This window comes from Squalius cephalus (genome assembly GCF_949319135.1).
Source record: "Squalius cephalus genome assembly, chromosome: 3".
Classification (NCBI taxonomy): domain Eukaryota; kingdom Metazoa; phylum Chordata; class Actinopteri; order Cypriniformes; family Leuciscidae; genus Squalius; species Squalius cephalus.
In genome coordinates, this window is record NC_137124.1 from 36,112,446 (window position 1) to 36,135,676 (window position 23,231).

The 23,231-nt window shown below is 35.5% G+C and overlaps 1 protein-coding gene across 1 annotated transcript in view; it reads left to right on the plus strand.

Annotated features, from left to right (window-relative positions):
* The window catches only part of arap2 (ArfGAP with RhoGAP domain, ankyrin repeat and PH domain 2), a 101,617-nt gene that overhangs the window by 72,792 nt on the left and 5,594 nt on the right, over positions 1-23,231 (plus strand). The window contains exons 18-31 of the mRNA XM_079867451.1: positions 450-648; positions 4,377-4,440; positions 5,045-5,208; positions 5,329-5,541; positions 7,743-7,848; positions 8,397-8,544; positions 10,635-10,703; positions 13,094-13,168; positions 13,552-13,669; positions 14,540-14,668; positions 15,815-15,951; positions 17,484-17,566; positions 21,821-21,856; positions 22,100-22,163. Coding sequence (XP_079723577.1) covers positions 450-648; positions 4,377-4,440; positions 5,045-5,208; positions 5,329-5,541; positions 7,743-7,848; positions 8,397-8,544; positions 10,635-10,703; positions 13,094-13,168; positions 13,552-13,669; positions 14,540-14,668; positions 15,815-15,951; positions 17,484-17,566; positions 21,821-21,856; positions 22,100-22,163 — 1,605 coding nt within the window. The remainder of the gene's footprint in view (positions 1-449; positions 649-4,376; positions 4,441-5,044; positions 5,209-5,328; positions 5,542-7,742; positions 7,849-8,396; positions 8,545-10,634; positions 10,704-13,093; positions 13,169-13,551; positions 13,670-14,539; positions 14,669-15,814; positions 15,952-17,483; positions 17,567-21,820; positions 21,857-22,099; positions 22,164-23,231) is intronic.

Sequence of the window (23,231 nt, forward strand, 5' to 3'; positions counted from 1 at the left end):
ATTGTATGCGTGGACTCTTGAAGGTCATTTGATTGTGTCTTTGTCCCTGTTGTGTCGGAGTGCATTTGTGTTTTTCTTGTGCGAGTGGGTGTATGCTATTACTTCTTCAAACAGATCCATCTCACTTGCCTCTCATCCCTCACTCTCACACACACACACACACACACACACACACACACACACACACACATTCCCATTTAAGTGAAGTGTGGAGGTGCTAGTGTCTAGGCTGAAGTGTTTGCGTAACTCTGAGAGCTCAGCTAGGGAATGTTCAAAGAATGTTTGTGTTTGTACTTCTATCTGTATATGCCGGTTTAATGCAACTCCAGGGTTAGTTGTAGTTTCTGTTTGGCAGAAAACACTAGAAACTTATTTGTGTGATCTGCACAAGCCCCTGACTCTGCCACTCACACGGTTGCTCTGTCTAATGTTTTTCTCTTTCTTTCTAGTGTTTTGTCCCTGCAAGGGCAGATGCTCTGCTGAGGCAGGACAGTGAGCTTATTGGCCGACTGCACTATAAAGAGGGTCATGACCTTTATCATTGGCGAATGGGATGGTTTGCTCTGGTGGGCTCAGCACTCTACTTCTGTTCTGGAGATGAAGATGAAGAGGAGGGAGTTCTTCAACTCAAACGCCTACAGGAACTTAGTGAGGACAAATATGCACACATACCAGTAGAATGATAGATATTAAAGAAAAAGTTCATCCATGTTTTTCCAAACCCAGATGACTTCTGTTGAACACAATAGGCATGTTTTTTAAGTTATCATGGCCTGTTACCGGCACTGTTAATCTCTAAAATGACCAAAAAACCCACCATAGCAGTATAATGAAAGTGATCCATGAAACATGTGCACTATATTTAAAGTCTTTTGGATCTATTTGATAGCTCTGTTTGAGGAATAATGTTATTTTATGATTATTTATATACTATCAAAATATTTTATATACTATTATAATATTTAAAATTTGCTTTTATGTTTCTATTTTCAGTTTTCATTTTAGTTTAAGTTTTTAACCCTTTTGCAGGTCTTACGTGTGAAAGGGTTAAGTAATTTTGTTATGTGCTTATGTCATTACTTTTATTTAATGTTTCTATATAGCTTTAATTTTTTATTTCAGTTTTAGTTTTAGTAATTTTAGTACTAGTTGCTTTGGCAACTAACTGTGAAGTTTTCCATTTAATAGTTATATTTAATTTCAGCTTTATTGCAATTTCTAAAACGTTTAGTTTTAGTTAACAATAACAACAATGGTGAGGAACAGAAAAAAATGAAATTTTATTAAAGTTAATTTAATTTCAGTTATTCACTGAACAACTTATCTGTCCTTGCTTCTCTTGGCATTCTTCATTATACAAGTTGCTATGTCCAAATCACAAACAAATCGTTTTTGTGAGTCAGACAATCAATTGTTCCTGTTTACAAAACCAGTTTGAATGGTTTGTTCTCAAATCGGTCTGATTCGATATTCAAGGTCAGTTTTGCTGATTCATTGATCTGATTGCAGCAGTTAACAGCTCACTGGAGAGGAAGATTAACAGTAGATAATGAATAACATTTCGTTCTGTTCATCAAACATAGAGTTGTATGAACCATTTTTATGAGACTCCTATTATAAAATTCCATCCTTTTTAAAATTTGTAACTGGATCCAGCACATTCTTCTTCTTTTGTGTTCCACAGAAGAAAGAAAGGCATATAGGTTTTTCGTTTTTTGGGTGAACTAATCTTGAAACTGACCTCTGAATGTGTTTGTATGTGTGGTTCAATTCTAGCAATTCGTTCACACTTATTAGGTCCTCTTAATAGGCATTTTTACGATTATCTGTTTGAAAAGATTGTCCATATCTCATATTCTTTCAACAAATTGGATCAGTGGTGTTTGAGGTGAAGTGTCACAGTAATAGCTTGAGACACATTGAGCATCACGATAATTTTCTTGAAATCTCATCTGAAAAATTAGCCCTAGTCTTCTGTGCCACCTCCTCTGTCTCCTGCTATTATTTCCTCATTGGCATTCCCAGTGTGCTAATGTTTGACTCTGTTCCCACGTCTCTAAAAGACTCGTCTGGTCACACGTCTCGTCTGTCTCCAAGGGAGACCGCAGTTGCCGATGGCAATCGTGTTTGGGATGGAGGTGGTTGACATGAGCTTGGCACCCATGGACCAGATTTGCAACATTTTCAATCAATTGCGCTAGAACGAGGCGGGAAAAATCAATGAATCTCTTTTTTTCCACTAATCCGTTCAAGGCCAAAAAAGGATCAAATCCAGAAAGCCAACATACTCAGGGCAGGATTAAGAGGGTGATGCCTCAACAGTTTGCGAAGCCTTGAAATGTAGCGTGGCGCGGTAACGAAGCGTCTCCAGTGGTTTAAGATCTCTATAGCGACAGAACATTTGGGCCTCAAAGGGCTGCAACTCTGTGAAATTAGATTAGGACACAGACACAGACAGACTAGCATTTCACTGTTTGCCCCAGCTCACCCTCTTTTACGCACTTCTGCCACAAACAGAAGAGCAATGTCAAATGCCTCCTTTTATCAATGGAAAAGCATCTGTAGAAATGGCATCTGAAAGTCATACATTATTTTGTCTACAAAGAGGCTTTTTAAAGAGATTCACATTCAGAGCACCTCAAAATAGTTTCTTTAGGCATCCTGAATGACACTGTGACAATGTTGGGTGGATTCAGGTTGATTTGGACACTTTTTCCTAGTTATTTCAATGGTAAAAAGTGTCCCAATCAACCTGAATTCACCCTATTTGTGAACGACTTTGCTGTCCATGGTCCTGAAATGTGACATGGAAGTGCATGCAAGTCCTCCATTAGGATCTGATACAGTATTAGGATCTGTTGTTCTTGAAGATAGCAAAAGGTGCCTCATGTACAGTGGGGTCCTAAAGTGTGAGACCATGTTACAAATCTGGGATGAAACTCATTTAACTCATTTAAATTTTGGTATTTTGAAAACAGAGAGACACAATGGTAAAGAATAACTATTTCAGATTCTGCACATTTCTATTTCACCACTCACCAAACCAAACTCTTTATACAGACGGTCAGATTGAAGCTCAAGATGCTCTTTGAATCATCTCAGATCATGCTGGAGACCTTTTTTAAACAAATATGTTGAGTTCATGCAGCTCAAATGTTGCTGACATTAAACCAAAAGAGAGAGAAAACAAATACTAAGACATTCTGAAAGTCATACCCATCTTTTAGTTCAACATTTGTTGTGCGGTTCTAATCAAGAGTTTTCACTTGTGGTCTGAGACTTTAGGGGCACACTGTCCTTTGGGAACTTTAAGCATAATTACTTTGAAAATTGACTTCCCTTTCATCTGTCAACATCATCTAAACCCTCATTAAATGGAAAGGAAGCTTGCTCGCTACCTTTAATCTAAAGTCATTCCTCCTTTGTAAATGATTTCTATATATGTGTAAACAAGAAAAAGAGAGTCAAGAGAGATGTTATTGGAATCTCAATGATAGCCCCAACACAACAACGCTGTTAGTTTAATTCAGTTTTTTCATTCCTTAATAAAAGTTAAGGCCGTTAATGTTTAAGGGAGGTTAAAAGGATGAAGTGAGTGCTGTTTGTTTTTATCAAACTGTGATAGTGAATGTTTGCCTCTTTTCAGTAATGGCTTTTAATAAAGCTTGTGTGTGTCCACTTTTTTTTTTTATATAAACCATTTTCAATAACATTATTAAACACAATTTGCCAACCTTGATAATAGCTAAAGTGCAACAATTAAAGTGCTTGTTTTTAGCACTTAAGTTATATGTTTTGGTAGATTTTGTTTAATATGGAGTTTGAAAATAATTGAGCAATTTTGTTCTCACTTGACCTGTTTTGTTTTTTGATTTTATTACTCTGAAATGGATTAATCTCAGAATTAATGCACACGTGATTGTGTTTATAAATTCGATTAATTAATGAAACTTTATACAAAGATTGAAAGACAGCTTTGGTCAGTGAATGTGAAATATTTGAAATATTGGTCTGATACTTGAGGGAAAGAGAGAGACAAGAGGGAGGGTGGAAAAATGACAGATGTGAGAAAGATTAGTTAAAGAATCAGTGACTCTGAATGTGAATGTGTATGTGCAACTGTGCATGTCTGATGGGTTCGGTAAGGCAGTTTTCTCATGTACGGCTGTAGAAATTAATGACCAGCAGCACTCAGCTTTCTGCTTCACTTACTCCAGCTGGAAAGTTTACAAAACACTAAAGCTCTCATCATTTGTTTCACTTCATGTTTCTCTTAATGCTTTTCATTTTAGTTTATCTAAGTGCTTTTATCTTTATGCCAAGGTTATAGTGTTATGGACAACTTCAGTAAAGGTTTTCCTGTATTTTTTCCTCAGCTGTGTCCACTCAAATGGAGGGTGATGAGAAGATTCAGGTCTTACTCATGGTTGAGCGTGGAAGGTACAGTGAACTGGACACCTTACTCAATATCAGCAATATCAATGTCTTTTACAGTATGTTGCATTGTGAGGTTTTAGTAAACATACTACACACTATTAAGATTTATTTATTTATTTTTGAAATGAATCAATTCAGACATATTAAACTGATCTAAATAGATTGACTGTAAATCTATTTATAATGTTACACACATTTCTATTTCCAATTAATGCTGTTCTTTTGAACTTTCTATTCATGAAAGAATTTTGAAATAAAATATGTCATGGTTTCCACAAGATATTAAGCAGCTCAACTGTTTACAACATCGATGAAACTATAATGATTTCTGAAAGATCATGTGACACTGAAGAGTAATGGCTGCTGAAAATCCAGCTTTGCATCACATGAATAAATTCAATTTTAAAAATATATTTAAATAGAAAACAGCTATTTTAAAATATTACTGTTTTTAATTATGTTTATAAATAAATACAACCTTGATGCAGCATAAGATACTTTTCAAAAACATTAAAAAAATCTTACTGACCCCAAACTTTTGAACGGTAGTGTACTGTGAATGTCTTTTGAATTATATTTGGAAATGTGTTTTTCTTTTTAAATACAGAACTGTGTACATACATGGCATAACCAAGCAGGACTTTGCACTGTGGTACTCTTCCATTCAGCTGGCAGCTAGGACAGATGGTATGGGTCTCGGCAACCAGCAAATGAATAAAAATGATGTTCCTATCATCGTGGATAGCTGCATTGCTTTTGTCACCCAATATGGTAAATCATTTATATTCCTATGAAATCTAATTTTTGAAAAAGTATTCATACAAATTTTTATACTGTAAGGACTCTATAAAGTTATCTCGCAAAACTCTTACCTTTGACCATTCCGCTCAGGTTTGTGTTATGAGGGAATCTACCAGAAGAACGGTGACCCGGGGCGAGTGACACAGCTCCTGCAGGGCTTTACCAAGGATGCTCGGGTTGTTAAGCTACGGGTTCAAGACCACCGGCTAGAGGATGTCACAGACACACTCAAGAGCTTCCTGTCTCACAGTGAAGATGCTTTATTGGCTAAAGAGCTATACCCTTTTTGGATCTCTGCCCTTGGTAAGTGCTGCCAACCACTTAATCTGTTCCTGTGAATGAGCATTAATTTGTGTTTAATTATAGATAAAACTACTCTAAAATCCAGTTGGCTGTTATGGAATGTGCATTGAGTAGTTCTTTAGCATTAACTTCGCTATTCTTCATGTACTATACTGTAAGTACCGATACCACAATGAGAGTTTCTTGTAAAATACACTGATACTAGTGAGTTTTAGAATCCGGCCTACACAATAATTAGTTCCCTTACCTGTCCAATAAAAAAAGAAGGAACTTAGGAATCACTACTTTGGATTTTCTTCGTCATCAAATCTTTTCACCTTGTGTATGTCGCACCAATGTTTACACTTGTTTTCTTGTCTTTGTTAGTCGTATATATAGTGATTATCCTATTGTATCTGCTGGTAAAGCACAATAATGAATGTGTTCCATTGTGTAATTTCTCTCTTTGCATCACTTAAAAACACTACGCTGCTAGCGTATCTACAGAGGCGGCAGCCAATGAACAAGAGGATTCTCCGTCATTTAAACAAACAAACAAAAAATACATAGAGGTGGTGACCCGCATCATACATAATTAAAACAATTATAACTATAGAAAATTACCTTGAGTGTAGTCTTCATCTCATGTGAGTGTACAACATTCAGATGATTGATCACAAAAACAATTTATTTCTTAATGTGTAATTCTTCAATCAGCACCAAACTACTGAATGCACCTTTAAGGGAATTGTCTAATAGTTTTTCAGCATTTTTCAGGTTCTATCTTGCCATTTGTGTAAAATGCAAACAAAACTTTGTGTGGATACACAGTATATTTCTACATTAAAGGGTTAGAGGTTAAAAGGGTTCTGTCATTAATCATCATGTCGTCCCACATCCGTAAGACTTTCATTCATCTTCGTAACACAAATGAAGATATTTTGAATGAAATCCCAGAGTTTTCTGTCCCTACATAGATATCCAACGCAACTACCACTTCCAAGCCCCAGAAAGGTAGAAAAGACATCATAGAAGTAATCCAGTGGTTTAACCTCAATTTTATGAAACGCGAGTGGTTGTTTGCGCAAGAAAAACTTTATTTACAAAATAATATTATCCTTTGCAGATTATTTTCGTAAATAAAGTGGTAAATTATGTTTTTTTGCACTAACGAAGCCCTCGCGTTGCTTCATAAAATTGAGGTTGAACCACTGGAGTCACATGGATTACTTTAATGATGTCTTTATGACTTCTGGGGCTTGGAAGTGGTATTTGCGTTGGATCTCTAAGGAGGGACAGAAACCTCTCGGATTTCATTAAAGGGGGGGTACAATGGTGTTTCATGTATTCAGAGTTGTTTACAGTGTTAAAGAGATAGATTCTCATGCTAAACATGGGCAAAGTTTTTAAAAAATATTTTGGACGAATAACGGAGAATTTCTATGCTGAAAATCTTACTTCCAGGTTGGTACAAGTTTCGGCTGTTTTTTTTTAGATCGTGGATCTAATGACGTAGATAAGAGTGGAACTCCTTATATGAGCATTTCTCCCGGAAAAGCTCGCCCGCGAGCACGTCGACTAGAGGAGAGCGAGACCGCGCACATCAACGCGCTTCAACAGGAAATCATCGGCGCCAGCGCTACATAGGATTTGTTCAAGAATGTCTCCAAAAAAGTGTGTATTTGGATGTGAGGGAAAGCTTACCGTGTTCAGTTTTATTTCCTTTTATCACTTTTATTTCCAAAGAAAATGTTTTATTAACAAGGCTCAGGTCGACGCTGGATTTGCAAATCGTTTGCTATTAAAACGTGGAGCTGTCCCAGTGATAAAAGACCCCATTCATGTAAGTACAACTGGATCAGATTTCTGTCTTTTGCTGGAAATCAAGAACTACCGCTTGACTCTATAGCTCCGCCTCCAGGACCTCGGCTTTTTCCGGAGAGAATCGGAAAGCTGTATTTTTCTTTTCTAAATATAATAAAACTAAACACTTTTTTGAGATATTAAGGATGCACTACTACTCTATAGGTACTCAAGATTAACATGAGATTAGGTGAAACTGTGCATGTTATGTACCCTTTAAAAATATCTTCATTTGTGTTCCGAAAATGAACGAAAGTCTTACGGATATTGAACGATACAAAGGTGAGTAAATGATGACAGAATTTACATTTTTTGGGTGAACTAACCCTTTAAAGAGTGTTTATTGTCCATGAATGCAGATGAACAGGACGTGAAGGTCAGAGTGCAGAAATATTCATCCTACATTCAGAGTTTACCCAAGGTCAACAGGTCAACCCTTGGTGCCCTGCTGCAGCATTTGTACAGGTATTTTCTTCTCTTCGCAACAACAACAGTCTGCAATAGCACCTCTCAAGCCAGTAACATTTCCAGTTGGTAGTTTGTTGATGTTTGAAGTCTGGTTAAATAGCTCACAGTAAACATGGCCACTCCAAACCCTCACTGGGAATGTCAGATTGCTCGAAATATTCCTGTAATGACTGTAATTGTTTGAAGAAGGCTTAATTGGCCCTTTTGGCATATTTGGAGTGTAGCCTAACATTTCCCCCATTATGTACAATAATGTTTTGTTGTCTTCAGGTTTACACAGCATTTGCACCTGCCTGCTTTGTTTTTGTTGCTTATATATGCTTTCATTTAAATCTACTCACGTCCTGTCATAGCTTTAATAAAACTACCTTAATGTTGTGCAAACAATAACATCATGTCAACAAAAGAGGGCTCATTCAGTGAATTCAGAAGGGTGTATATGCATTTACTTGTATGGACGGTGTGTGTTTACTCATCTATGATTTATGTAGGTCTTTTTTCCACCAGTATTCAAATATTTATGCACATATATTACGTCTGCACAGGATTCAGAGGTGCTCGCACATCAACCAGATGAGCACGCAGAATCTGGCATGTGTTTTCTCCTCGTGCCTGTTTCAAACGGAGGGACACACGGCTCAGGAGACCTGCGTGGTGGAGGACCTCATCAACAATTACATCCAGCTCTTTTCTGTGAGTTAAACATGTGTCCTCTCTCAGGATTCAGACCTAGCTGATATCTGTCTATTGATTCCCGAAGGCCTGCTAAATGTGAGACTGCTCCAATGTTCACTTCCCTCATATTCATAGCATCATATTCACGGTATGAGAGCCAAAATACATTTTCACAGCGCAGTTCTTATGATTTCACAGGTGTGTGGTGTTAATTAATTATTTATACCGTTATAACCCTTTTGTTAGTACACGTGAGAGTTGATTTAGTTATTATGGTTCTGCTTCATTAGTAGTCTCTTACAGAAGAATCTGATCCAGATGCAAGAAATAGTATCTTGTCAGTTGTAATTATTGCTCATGAAAATACATGACTGATGAACAACAGGCCTGTCTGTGTCGAACCCCTCATTTGAAGAGGGCGATATCATACTGGCAAGCTGTGGCTGTTTACCCATTACAGAGTATATGACAAAATCCATGGTGCTATGAACAGTGAAAAGCATTTCCATTCAACACCACGAAATGCGCAGCACTAGTATAAGTGTGTGAAGAAGGGGACGGTGTTCGTGTTGCACTTGGACGCTTGCCTCTGTAATGGGATTTACAGTGCTGCGCTGTGCTAATTCCCCTCTCAGCATGCTCATACTTTCATAGTTCCCCTGGCTTCACACATACAGGCACTTGTACTTTTAGAGAGAAGGAAAGAAGGAGAGCGTGTGAAACGTGAAGTTTATTGTGACAAATAGCCATAATCTAGAGAAAAATATGGCAATTCCACTGAAGTAACATGTAGAATTACATGACATGCAGGTGAAAATTAAGTTTACTATACACATTAACGTGTTTTGTTTTTGTTATAAATGAGCCATCTTCTCAGTTTTTTTTTTTTTGTCATTCTGCAAAGTAAAATCTTTAATAAAATATAACCTTTTTCTCCACAGTCTTAATGTTCTGATCAATTATGTATATTTCCACCTAAATAAATAGTGTTAAAATGCTACAGTATATTATTTTGTCTACATACACTACCGTTTAAAAAACTTTTTTTAAATAAATGAATACGGATTTTCAGCTAGGATGAGTTAAATGTATCAAAAGTGGCAGTAAAGACTTTCTTTAAATGATCTATTTCAAATCAGCTCTGTTCTCTTGAACGTTCCATTCATAAAATAATTCTGAAAAAATGTATCATGGTTTCCACAACTATTAAGCACCACTAATGTTCTCAACATTGATAATCAGAATTGTTTCTTGAGCAGCAAATCAGCATATTAGAATGATTTCTGAAGGATCATGTGACACTGAAGACTGGGAGTAATGATGCGGAAAATTCAGCTTTGCCATTACAGGAGTATATTACATTTGAATATATATTCACATAGAAAACAGTTGTTCTTTTGTAATCATATTTCAAAATATGACTATTTTTACTAGATTTCTGATCAAATAAATGCAGCCTTGATGCAGAATAAGAGACTTTGTTAATGCTTTACTTAAAGCCTTTTTGTTTAATGCATTATAAAAGTATTCATAATGTACGTTATAATGCATTTATATTTTCATAAATAATTAACCAAAGTTAAAATGCATTATAATATTCACAGATTCCTTAATGCATTATACGCGCTAGTGGTTTATTATAATGTATTATAACTGTGATTACATGAAACCATTCAAGCCATAATAAGGTGCATACAAGCCATAATTAATGCATTAAAAATACTCGTATAATGAATTATACATAAAGGCTTTAAGTAAAGTGTTACCGAGACTTCTTTCAAAAACATAAAAACATCTTACTGACCTCAAACTTTTGAACAGTAATTAAATAAAACATTTGATAAATGGAAATTTGCTTTGAGATGACATTTAACAGTGTTAGTAGTGTTTTGAAATATAGCTTTAAGTGAGCATTAGATGATGGCAAAGGTAAAAATATCTACTTCAACTTTTAAGTTTTCTGATGTGCCATTTTAAACAAGTCATCTTATGGGACGCATTTTGAGTAGCTGAAATGCCCTGACATTGCTGTTGGGGATGTGAGCAGGTCTGTTTACTGTGCACTGAGGCTTTAATCTCTGTTTATCTGTGTGGGTCCATTAAAACAGGTCAATGAAGAGCAGGTTAGGCAAATGGAGAAAGAAAACAGCTTTATCACCAGGTGGAAGGATACCACAGTAAGTCACCCCTTTTAACCTCTCTGTTAAATAGGTTCTGGTGTGAGAGATTTGTATAGAGCATGATGTTACAGTCCATAAATGTGCGTGTTTAGCTTTTAACCTGTTTGTGTTTGCATATATATATGTGTGTGTGTGTGTGTACATTTTCACAGGTCACATGATCACTTTGAGCAAATTAGATTAGATCAAAATTACATTTTGTTTTGAGCAAATTAGAGCAAACGGCAAGCTCTTTGTGCTACCTAACCTTTCCTTCTCCTGCTTTATACCTTTCTGGCACCACAAGGAACAATTTGTTCAGATAAGCTGAAAACAAATTAATCTTCCTTTGTTTGCTGCTGTCCAAGTTTAATAAGTTTCTGTGTATATGTTCAAGTTGGGGCAAGGACAGTGTTTGAACTGACCCATGGAAAATTCTTGAAGCATTTGGAAATTTGGTAACACTTTACAAAAAGTTTTCATTAGTTAACATTAGTTAATATGAACTGATAATGAACTGCACTTCTACAGCATTTATTAGTAAGGGGTTAATCTTAGTTCATGTTAATTTTAACATTTACTAATCCATTATATTAAAATCAACAGTTTTAATTGTTACTGTAACATTAGCTAATGCACTAAGTAACATGAACAATGCATGACTATTTTTTTAAAACTATATTAACAAAGTTGAACAAATACAGTAACACATGTGTTGCTCATTGTTAGTTCATGTTAGTTAATACATTAACTAATGTTAACAAATTAGACCATATTTTTGTTTTAAATAGATTTTGTAATGTATTTTCCACAAATTTAATAGATCTGGACCGTACATGAATGTCATGTTATTGGCCCATTTATGTATGAAAAACTCAAGCATTTAAGCAAAAGCCTTTAGATCAGTGGTTCTCAACCTTTTTGACTCAGTGGCCACCCATTGTCCAACACATTATTCTAATACACATTTATTACACATTATCCCTTTCTCTAGTATTTACAGATAATATATATTTTTAATGATTTTGTTATTTATGACGATTCAAGGTTCTGATTCTGTATTCTCTCCAATAAAAACAATAGTTATTGAGGAGGGGAAAAAAATTAAATATAAAAAGATAACTTACTTAATATGCAAAAAACTGCATATTAATTAAGTTATCTTTTTATATTTAATTAAATAATTTTAAGCCCCTCGAAAGTTTGCTTAGGCCCCAGTGGGTCCGGGCCCCCTGGTTGGGAACCACTTCTTTAAATCAAATGGTCTGTGAGAAACATGTATTCGGCTAGTTGTGTCCAAACATTTGACTGGTACTATACCTTGGGTGCAAAAATAACCATGTTTTGCTGTATGAAACTGAATATCTGAATAAGAGTGTTTCTACACTTTTCTTATAGAATGTTACAGTAGCATATGTGTCATTTACGCTACATTTAAATACATTTTGCCAAAGCAGTTTAGAAAGGAAGCTTTAATCTCTGGTTTACATGAGCTAAGATGTTTGCCAGCTTTTGTTGTGTAATGCGGCTAAATGATGTGTGGGACTCCAGCTGTGTGTCATTTAGTCAGAGACACACAGACGCTGGTCTGAACTGAATGGGCTGTTGATTGCTTTTGTGTTATATCCATAAAGACTGCTGTATACTTAGAAAAGCTGTGTTCTTTCTTTCTTTCTTTCTTTCTTTCTTTCTTTCTTTCTTTCTTTCTTTCTTTCTTTCTTTCTTTCTTTCTTTCTTTCTTTCTTTCTTTCTTTCTTTCTTTTTCTTTCTTTCTGTACATTTATATGAATTAAAGGGATAGTTCACAGAAAAAGTTCCCATAATTTACTCACCCTGAAGCCATCCTACTGTAGGTGTATATAACATTCTTTCAGACGAATACAATGAGTTATATTAAAAATGCCCTGGCTCTTCCAAGCCTTATAATGGCTGTGAATGGCTGTTTCTGTTTTGAAGTCCAAAAACGTGCATCTATCCATCATATACGAATTGCACACGTCTCCGTGGGGTTAATAAAAGCTTTCTGAAGTGAACCAATAAGTTTGTGTAAAAAATGTTTTGGACCAAACAAATATATGGATTGCAGGCAAGTCTAAAGTGCAACTTATGAGAGTAATGCAAAGTACTGCTGATATTTATGCTACGCCATGATGCACTACGCTACTTCCGACGTCACTTTTAAGCACAAACTCATAGCTTTGCTTCAGAAGGCCTTTATTAACACTTTCATGATGGATAGATGCACTTTTATGGACTTCAAAAGAGAAACAGCAATTCACTGCCATTATAAAGCTTGACTGAGTAAATGATGGGCTAATTTTCATTTTTGGGTGAACTGTCCCTTTAAGTATGTATTTAAATCTTAAGTCTTCTGTGTTTTATCTCTCTGTGTGTACCTGTGTTTGCAGTTCTCTCCTGCTGGTGACCTGATATTTGAAGTCTACTTGGAAAAAAAGGAGCCAGAGAAGTGCTGTTTAATCAAGGTTTGTTTCCCTCTCTCGCTCTCTGTGGTGTGTGTGTGTGTGTGTGTGTGTGTGTGTGTGTGTGTGACTGTCTGGCTGTCTGTGTGTCTGAACCTAGAGGGTATTCTGCCACAGACTAAATCAAACTGCAGTTAATCAAAGGCATGTTTGATTTAATTGTGAGAGTAATTGTGTTTTATCAGTATTCAAGATAAACCTCAGTTAATAGAGGTTGTTTCCGAGTGGTTTTTTTCCCTCTTGACACTTCTTTGATATCTTTTTTCCTATTTTCCTTTCAATTTTCCTCCGGCAAAAGTAGATAAATCCTTTTGAACAAGGAAATGAAGTCTTGAACATTAAAAAAACACTGACAACAGATTGATACTGATGTCTGTCTCTATAAGGTGTCTCCCAGTATGAGGTCAGATGAGCTTGCCGTCTGCACTCTGGAGATGAAGGGGAAGGAGGTCAAAGCTCAAGATCTCTGGACCACTTTTGAGGTCATTGAGAATGGAGAGATGGGTAAGGTTACAATGCTGTTAAATCTTACAAATACACTAGAAACAATTGAAATCAAAACGTAAATTTGACTTATGAATGAATTCTTTTTTTTAGCATTTTATTAGAGCATTTGACGATGTTCCTCCTAAAGCCTAAGCACACATTAAAATGCGAATGCGAAAAGTGAATGAGCATGATTAGTACTATTATTATTTCATGGTGGTTATTATGAGAAACTATTAACAGATTGTGATGGCATTGGTGGGAGGGGGAGACAGGTGGTGTAAGAGTGATTTTTGCCAATAGCGAACATTGTGTTTTCCTTTTTACAAATTACAACTTGATAATGGATCTATTTTGCACTTGAGTGTGTTTTGTAATCATAGTCAGATTGGCTGGCGATAATTACAAATTTGCACTATATAATTATGCTTGTGTGGAGGACAAACCCAAAGCAAAAACAGTTTGTTAGAGGGTGGTGATGATGAGGAGGATTCTTTTTTTTCTCTCCACGTTATCTGTATGTGTTATTTTTGTATTTTCAAGTGAAGCGATGTAAGTATATACAGTCCTACAGATAAATTTTTGAGATTCTAAAGAGGCTTTTAAAAGTTTTGAAACCTTTTTGGCCTGAAACATACTCTACACATGCACACAAATGCCCATCCACTGCATTTCAACATGCATTTTATTGTACGTACTTATATGAATTGTGCCCTGACACTTTTTTGGAGCACAATGATGTGTGAAATCGAGCTTGCGCAGCTAGAAGCGTTTGTTCACATTTTGCATAGCTTATGTTTCTGGCCTCGCAGTCGCAGTCAATTATGAAACAAGTCAGATGGAGATTTGCATTCACTTATCCTACCTATCATTTCTCTCTGTGCTCAGAGCGGCCCTTACACTACAAAGAGAGGATTCTGGAGCAGGTATTGGAGTGGAGCTCTCTGGAGGATCCCAGCTCAGCCTTCCTGCTCATTAAGAAATATTCTGGTTCTAAAATGACAGATTCCAACTCAGGTACCAACATTGAATTTCCTAATGCACCCTAGCAGATCGCTCCAAACTATGATTAACAAATGAAACAACTATATGGATCTATTACATTTACAGTCATTGTTTCATTGGAGCCACATTCAAAGATCAGCTTCTGGTTATGCTTAAAACAGTGCTTGATTTTATTATATATCATATTTGTCCAGCCTTGACAATATTCAGCATATCTCAGTATATACATATTTTATTCATTAAATGAACACAAGGAAGAATGATATTGTGTATTCAATAATTATGTATCAATAAAACAGTACAGTTCACATATTTTTAGTAAAATACTAAAATGAACACTTTCAGATGAGGACCAAAACAAAACGTTGAATTAGAGTTGAAAACATTTTAGGACTGATTCCTGGACATTAATCAGAATAGACAACGTTAAAGCCTTTTTCGCTAGTGAGGTTTAAATAAGCAACGCTATTAAAACTGGAGACATCTGTCTTATGTTTATTTTAATAATGAAACATCCCACATGGAGACTCCTGTGTACATTTTCTAGTGATGACACTAATAAATCACTGATTTCAGGGTTTAAAATGGATTAACTGGCCATCAAAATCATTGTGAATATATTGTGAATATTTGATAAATCACCCGGTCTTAGTTACTACCAGTTATAAAGTTTTCTGATATTGGCCTAATTTCATAACTTTTTACAGTCTCAGTACCAATTTCCTGATCAATTTTTCACTCTTGGTGATGAATGGCTTACTTGCAGAATAGCAAAGCAGAGTGCATTTACACTTTTTTTCAGTTTCCTTTTGAAACCATCAGTAACGGAAGAAATCTTAATTTTGTACCTGCGCTGAGTAATAGCTTCTCTGCATGCCTCACTAAAGATATTAATATATATTAAGCAGTGCTGTTATGCAAAGGTTTATTCATTTGCCAGGATGTGTAATTGCTAGACTCGCAAATGTGTTAAGCTGGAAATGTGTTTCAGTGGAGATTTTAACTTCAGACATTTTAAAAATGTATGACACTTGGCACAGTAGGGGCCGCACTGGTGCAATGCAACAGTATACCTACAGTTTGTATGTTCTGTGTCTCATAAATAGTTTATAGAATGACTCAATATGTTTTCTGTGTGTTCTTCTGTGTTTGTGACAGATAAACTGAAAGATTTCATTAAAGGAGAGCAGCTCAAATTCAAAGATGGTTCCTCCAAACTGCTATTGGGGAATAAGTTTCAGGACCGGTACCTGGTTCTACAAGACAAAAAACTGCTTTTATACAAGGACATAAAAGTATGTGTCTTACATTTTTTATTCCAAGTCTCTTTCTTTTAACAAATCAAATGGTTTGCTTTGTAGGGTCTTTAAGTATCTCTGCTCATGGTAATATTTTAATATCTCCATCCCCACTGTTCATCAGGATCAACCTCTACGCAGTATTGCTCTTCGCCAGCAGTCCGTCAGCAGTTGCACGTTTACCAATTTAGATTTTCCAGCATGGCATATTATATTATCTCTGTTTGTTTTCTAAGCATGCATTTACAGATGAAATAGTAATTAAAAAACACAGCGGATGTGAAATTACCTGCTTTGGGCCAATCGCAGGGGCCCACTTGTAATATGCGTGGAAGAAGAAAAAAAGGAAACAAATAGACCCATAATGGCTATTTTCATTTAGAATTAAAGTAATGTGGGACTTATACCCCCTGAAATGAGTACAGTGATGTAAACAACTGCAGTCTGTTAGGCTTTTCTTTCTGTAATATCTCCTCATACTTACTTTATTCACTTCGTGCGCACGCCGATCTGCTCTTCCTCGGGGACACACGCTCCGTGAGCTAAGACACAGTCTCCTAAAGAGTGCAATATGTGTTAATAACTGATATTTGAGTAAAGTGTGAGGACGTGTGTGTGTGTGTGTGTGAGTGAGACCGGGAGGGAAGGCGGAGAGACGAAGACACTCTGAATGAAGGCTGTGCTTTCTTTAATTAGTGTAATTTCTGGCTGCTGCAGAATATTCAGCTAATTATCAAGTGAAGAAGGTGGGAATTGGCTGTGAAGCAGAAATTTAATTGATATTCTGATGCCTTTGTTTTCTGTTTCTTGCAAGTTAGGATCCTCGGTTAGATCTCATTTTGCCGTCGTCGATGTGCTCGCCTATGCCGCTCGTGTTTTGCAGTGCATTACATACGAAGTACATCCCTTCCAGGCAACAACAACAGCGTTGTCGGCACATGCTAGTTTACACAGTGCCCTTGGGCTCCCAACAGCTGTAAACAGGAAATTGCCGTTTTTCCCCTTTTGATTCAAGTGAATGAGCTGGGGGAAATAAAGCAGTTTTTTTCTTTCACTCCACTTTTCTGCATATAGCATGTGAACCAGTTTTAGTACCTCATGACTGTTTGGAAAGGTTTTGAACAGATATATAGCATTATTAGGTAGCACTTTAACCCTAACCCTATAGTAAGTACATGTAGTTAATTAATTAATATTACTCAGTACTTAGATGTGTTATTATACTGTAACAAGGACACCTCAAAGGTTACACTTTATTTTAAGGTGTCGTTATTACTGTGTAATTATATATTTAAGTACTGAGTAATATTAAGCAACTACCTGTGTACTTACTATAGGGTTAGGGTTGAGGGTTAGCTGCATGTAATTATGCATAATTTACTATTACTATGGTAAGTACATGTAACATATGTAACAAGGACTCTGTAAAATAAAGTGTTACCATTATTACATACATAATATGTGTAGATACAGCATTATTTAAAATTAAAGCACTGTTGATTTTGAAACATGTGCCATTGTTTCCACAGAGTACCAAGCCAGAAAGAGAGGCTTCATTAAAGTCAGTTAAATGTTACTTAGGGCTACGAAGGAAGTTGAAACCAACAAGCAGGTAAGTGGTCTCAAGTATTTATCTAGTGTTATACCACACAAAAAAAGCAGTTATTCTCTTTTTACATTTAGCAAAAATGTTACCTAATTGCATCTTGCTCAAGTTCATTAGCAAACTGGTGTCTTTTGTAACAATTTTTCCAAACCCTCTTTATAATCCTTATTTTAATCCACGTAGAGCCCACAAACTATTTTACGAAACAAGTTATTCAAAATTAGTGCTGCCACATTGAAAGAGGAGACATTAATATTCCTAAATGTGTAATTAAGATCGATTCATAAATGTTCTGACATTAACTCTAGGTTCATGTTTAAATGAGCTCCTAGTTCACTCTTTATCTTTTGTGCCAAACACGCAGAGCAGCTTGGTCTAGTGCCAAATGCCCCCCTCAGAAACAAGACTATCACAGTCAATCCGAAAGCAGATTTATATCTCACAATTACAAAATTCATTAAACGTAATTTAGCAAATACACTGTACTGTGTTTTTCTCTCTCCTACTGGGAAAATTGTTAACTGTGGATTTGTTTCATTTCAGTAATGTTGCATTTTTGTAATTTATGGCTGTTGTGTAATTTATGGGTGCGCTGAAGTCTTTGTTGCTAATGATCCTTTATTCATAATTTTCCTTGTGAATGTATCCACGGCATGATTTTCACAATAGCATTTTACCCCAAATGACTTCCAATCTGTTCTCGCATGTTATTTGTTACATTGAGGTATTGGTATGCAAACTATTTCGCTTTTTTAAGTCTGAGGGTGTTTCTTCAGCTATAGCACTTTTGTTCCTGTGGACTTTTAAAAAATAAACTCTCTTGAGCCTTGTCCACACTAAGGGGCCGTTCACACAGAACTTGTCTTTGCATCTAAAACTGAGAGACACAGCACTCAGGAATGGTTTAAAGCGCAGCGCAGAAGGTCTCGAGATGTGCTTTTGATACGCGATGCAATAACGGAAATAACAGGAATAGATAACTACAGCAGAATATAAAACGTGTTCTGTGTGAACGGCCCTTTGTTTTTAAGTGCCTTTCGTCCACACTGAGACGGGTTTTTTTTTTCTCAACAAAGATGAAGCCGTTTGAAAATGTCCTCACTAGTGGATACATTTTAAAACTCTGTTTTCGCGTTGTAGTGTGGACTGTGAAAAGGTTTTTGAAAACGATGACGTTTAGTCATGTGACGCATATTGTACCCATAGATCTCTATGGTTATACTGGCATTGTTGTGCCTGCTATGTACTTTCATAGTGTTGCTAAACAGAAATTTTCAACATGAATCTTCATATTACATTCCTGCAAAGATGACAGAAAATGTACTCGTAATTGCAGTCCTGCGGCAAAACGTGATGACAGTTGTGTTTTAGATCATATGATTTTGAGTGTGACCTGGACACAACAGTGAGTGGTGGGATATTTCGCTAATAAAATGACGCCAAAAGGATAGCGTAAGACCTTTATTATGTCTGGTCTCTCTATCATCTTGTGAGCTTTTATTACGTTTTACGCATGCATAGTAAGGTGATTTAAGCATTTCAAGCGTTTCAGTGTGGATGGGCAGGGCTTGCAAAATTTCAAAATCGCTGGTAGCCCTTCGGGCAGGCACTCTTCAGATTTTGGTTGCCCGTAATAAAAAGACCATTTCTAATGTAGAAAATTGGTTAGTCAAAACATCAATCAAAAACTTTTTCAAAACCCAGATATCAGCAATTGGATATAAAATAATCAAATTAGAATCATCAATACAAATATGCATCTGGTTCTAACTGAACTGAAATTTGTGTGACCAGTATGTAACATGAATCATTCTGAATCGGGGATATCAACTGAACTGCGCAGCTCCGTTGTTTTAAAGTCTGACAACGTTGAAAGTGTTAATTTTCTGATGGAATAATTCACATATTGAAGTGTAGCAATACATAATAATAATAACAATACCAGACTTTTTTGAGGCAAGTAAATAGTGCTGTAATTATTTTATGCTGTTTATATAGCAGAATATATGATGGTCAAGTCATCTTTATTTATGTAGCGCTTGTTACCATACAGATTTGTTTGTTTCAAAGCAGCTTTACAGTGATGGTGTGTTAGCACTTGGATTCAATCAATTTTAATTTTGGTTGATGTGCATAGGCGTAATTTGCGGGTAGGACGGGTGGGACATGTCCCCACCACTTTTTCTCAGGATCGATATTGTCCCCCACCACTTTTTGAAACATTATGAAGTACCTAATACAAATAAATAAAACATCTCCAGTTAAGTTTGTTATTAAATTAGAGACGATCTAGAGCTAAAATGTGTTGTTTTTTAAATCAAGCTGAGCGCTCGTTGCCGCTGTGATCAGTTGCATGGATACAATATATGGATAGTGTTCACCGAGTCTTCACTCGGACGCGCTCTTCAATCTATCGCCGTTGTGGAGACTCTCTATTCGTTCCGGTGAAATCACAAAACAAAATGCACATAAACGTGTCCCTGCTTGATATAGACTGTAACCACTGATGAACAGATTCGGTTTTGATGAGAGAAAAAAAAAAAAAACTGTACGATTGCGGATCATCTATGCATTTATTCATGTGAAAATTCTCGGCACTAACAATATTAGTAGATTTCATTAAAAGACTGATTAAACCCAATGTAACGTTACTATTGAAATTGATTTCTAGACATCGTAATGTTATTTTTTTCCTAAAATTGTTATTGTACATATATCTGATTTAGCATTGTATTAGCAACCTCCAGCCCGACTGGAAAACACAATAGCCCCGGGATGTTGGGCTGGTGATTTTGCGAGCCCTGAGCAACTTTTGGAAAACTCTAGTTTTGAAACGAAAATGCCGTTTTCAAATGTATCCGTATTAATGTAGAAGTAGCCTTAAAACACATCTTCACACAACAGTGGACACACATGCATCACAGGAACCATCATTAACATTCCTACCACAGTGTCTCATCCGGGTAAAAAACCCAAGATAACATGGGCATTAATTACGGATTTCGTTCCCAGAAATTCCTAATTCGTGGTAAAGACTTTGTCACCACTATTTAGCTAAATTAAAACGAGGGAACAAATTAATACAACATGGCCGCAATTTAACCAAAACAAATTAATAATATGTGACCATGAATTAAAAACTTGTGGGAACGAATAATTAATCCAACATGGCCACGATTTACATAAACCAAGGGAATTAATTAATCAAAGGTTGACACAATTTAACTAAAATAAATTAACATGTGGCCACAAATTAAGTTGTGGGAGCGAAATCTTAATTTGTTTTGTTCATACATTGAATTTTTTGTACTCTATACGCACAATTGGGTAATATTTTGTAATATTTATACAATTACTGTACAGCTTGATTGGAAACCAAATAACGTGATATGCACATATCACATGTCATTTTTCCTCTCTCTTTATTTTCTTGACAAATCTCATGTTTCATAATATATCTCAAGCAAGCTCTTCAGAGACACTGTTGTCTCATTGGTACACAGGCACACTAACTTTTGATGAAACTTTAATAGAAGCAGAAGTGTTTATTGATGTGGAAATTACGTGAAAACAGAAGACAAGAGTAATAATTTATATAAATCATTTGCACATAATAAATATTGATATGGTTTGGTTATTTCATTCTTTCTTGAGATAATTAGTTTTAAATGTATGTTTTTAACGGGTTATAATGAGTAAACTAATAAAATCAATACATAAAAGAAATTTGAAAAGTAGCAAAAAGAAAAAAAAAAAGTTTAAAATGTTTTTATTTATTTATTATTATTCAAAAAGCACCAGGGACAAAGTGGCAGAAGTTGAAGAAACACATTATGGTGGAAACTTTTGTGGAAATAACATCTGTTTTTTTTTTTTTGTTCCACAATCTAAAATGCTGTGTGTGAGGTCAGAAAAGATTTTGAACCATTTAGACCATGGACCATGAATTAAATAAATTAACGAGAAGTAGGTCAGCCAAAACGTTACATCTATAAGAGAGTAAAGTATTAACAGGGCATGTGGCATTGATATAAATCTCTTACACAAGCAAAATAGGTCATCGTTTCTATTATGCTTGTCTGCTGGCTGCGAAAGTTAAGCTGTGAATTTAATGGTATCTTAGCACTTTAGAGGTTCTCGAGAGGTCAGACTGTGGCACCATCAGGAAAAATCTGAATATAGTTGATGTGGAGAACCTGAATGAAATGCTGTGAAACTAATGCGATACTTTTTGTTGTTTTTCTGACAAATTTTCAACAGTTGGGGATTTACTGTTTATACTGAAAAGCAGCAGTGGTAAGTGCAATTAACTCTGTTCCTAATTGCACATTCAATCACACGCTTCAGCACTGTTTTTAAGAAAAAACATTTAGCTGGAACTGGATAATACCTCCCTTTTTTTAATATACCAGCCTGAAACGTACTAAGGTTTTGTACAGCTTAGCAATTGAAGTACAGAACTGCATGACTGAATTTCAAATAGGACACTTAAGTGCTTCAGTGTTCTGACTGTATGCATTTTCATCCTCCCTGAAAAAGGTATTTCTGCTGTAAAGGGAATGATTCTCAGCAGGACTGGGTCACCTCCATTATCAGAGTGAAGGTGAGCTTTCTTCGTTCTAAGTGCTGATAATGTGCAGTTAACATTGTTCAAAAATGGGCATGTTAAGAGGTTTTCTAATGCAATTTTTAGATGTACTATTCCACATCTGGAAATGCTTCATTTTAGCAACCCAATATGAGGCATTTCTTCCTTCATAAAGTACCATGATATTACCTTTCCTTTTTATTCTTTTTTTGGACTTATAATGTATTCTGCAAAGCACCTTGGAGTACCATAAATACCGTGGTACATGAATATGGTATACATGGTATTAGCATCTGGTGCCATCACTGCACACCCTTAGTGAAAATGATAATGTTAATAAAATAAAAGTACTTAAAGAGAGAACTTTGTGTGCACTTTGTAATAATGTCAAATTAAAAGTTTTATTTTAAAGTACATTTTAAGTCTTTGTTTTAATAATCTTTTTGTTGTGCTTTAAGCAGTCCACTTATTTTTATGTGAAACATTATAAAGCAAATGTGGAATATATTATTATAATTTAAACTGTAATGTGATATTCAATATTAAATTCAAAGATAATATATTTTTAAATGAACAAAATTGCAACTTCATCCTTACAAATGTGTGATGACAAATATATCTGAATACAATACAGACATGTTTCAATATAAATTGCAATAAGGTCTATTTAGTTTTCCATTAATGCCTGTCAATACATTTGGCAGTGAAACCATATTTTAGAAGCAATATAAGTAATTATGAAATTACATATACAGATGTACACAAGTGGGTCAAAGATACACTATAAAATTCAGCTAATTGTGTTTAATATAAATTTAAACTTTAATACATTTTCATAGAATTGCAATTAACATGCAGTTAAAAACGAAAACGTGTCCGGAAACATTACATTATTTTGCACTTAAAAGTAATGTGTAATATTTCCATAATAAGTACTTTTTTTTTTTTATTATAATGCGGCATTTCCTTTTTCCAGAGAAAGTTATAAGAAAACTAGCCTTAAGAATTGAGAGAATGTTTTCAAGGTTATCCTCCACGAGTATAAATCACATTATCCGGAAAGGTCTTTTAGCTGAAATAAGG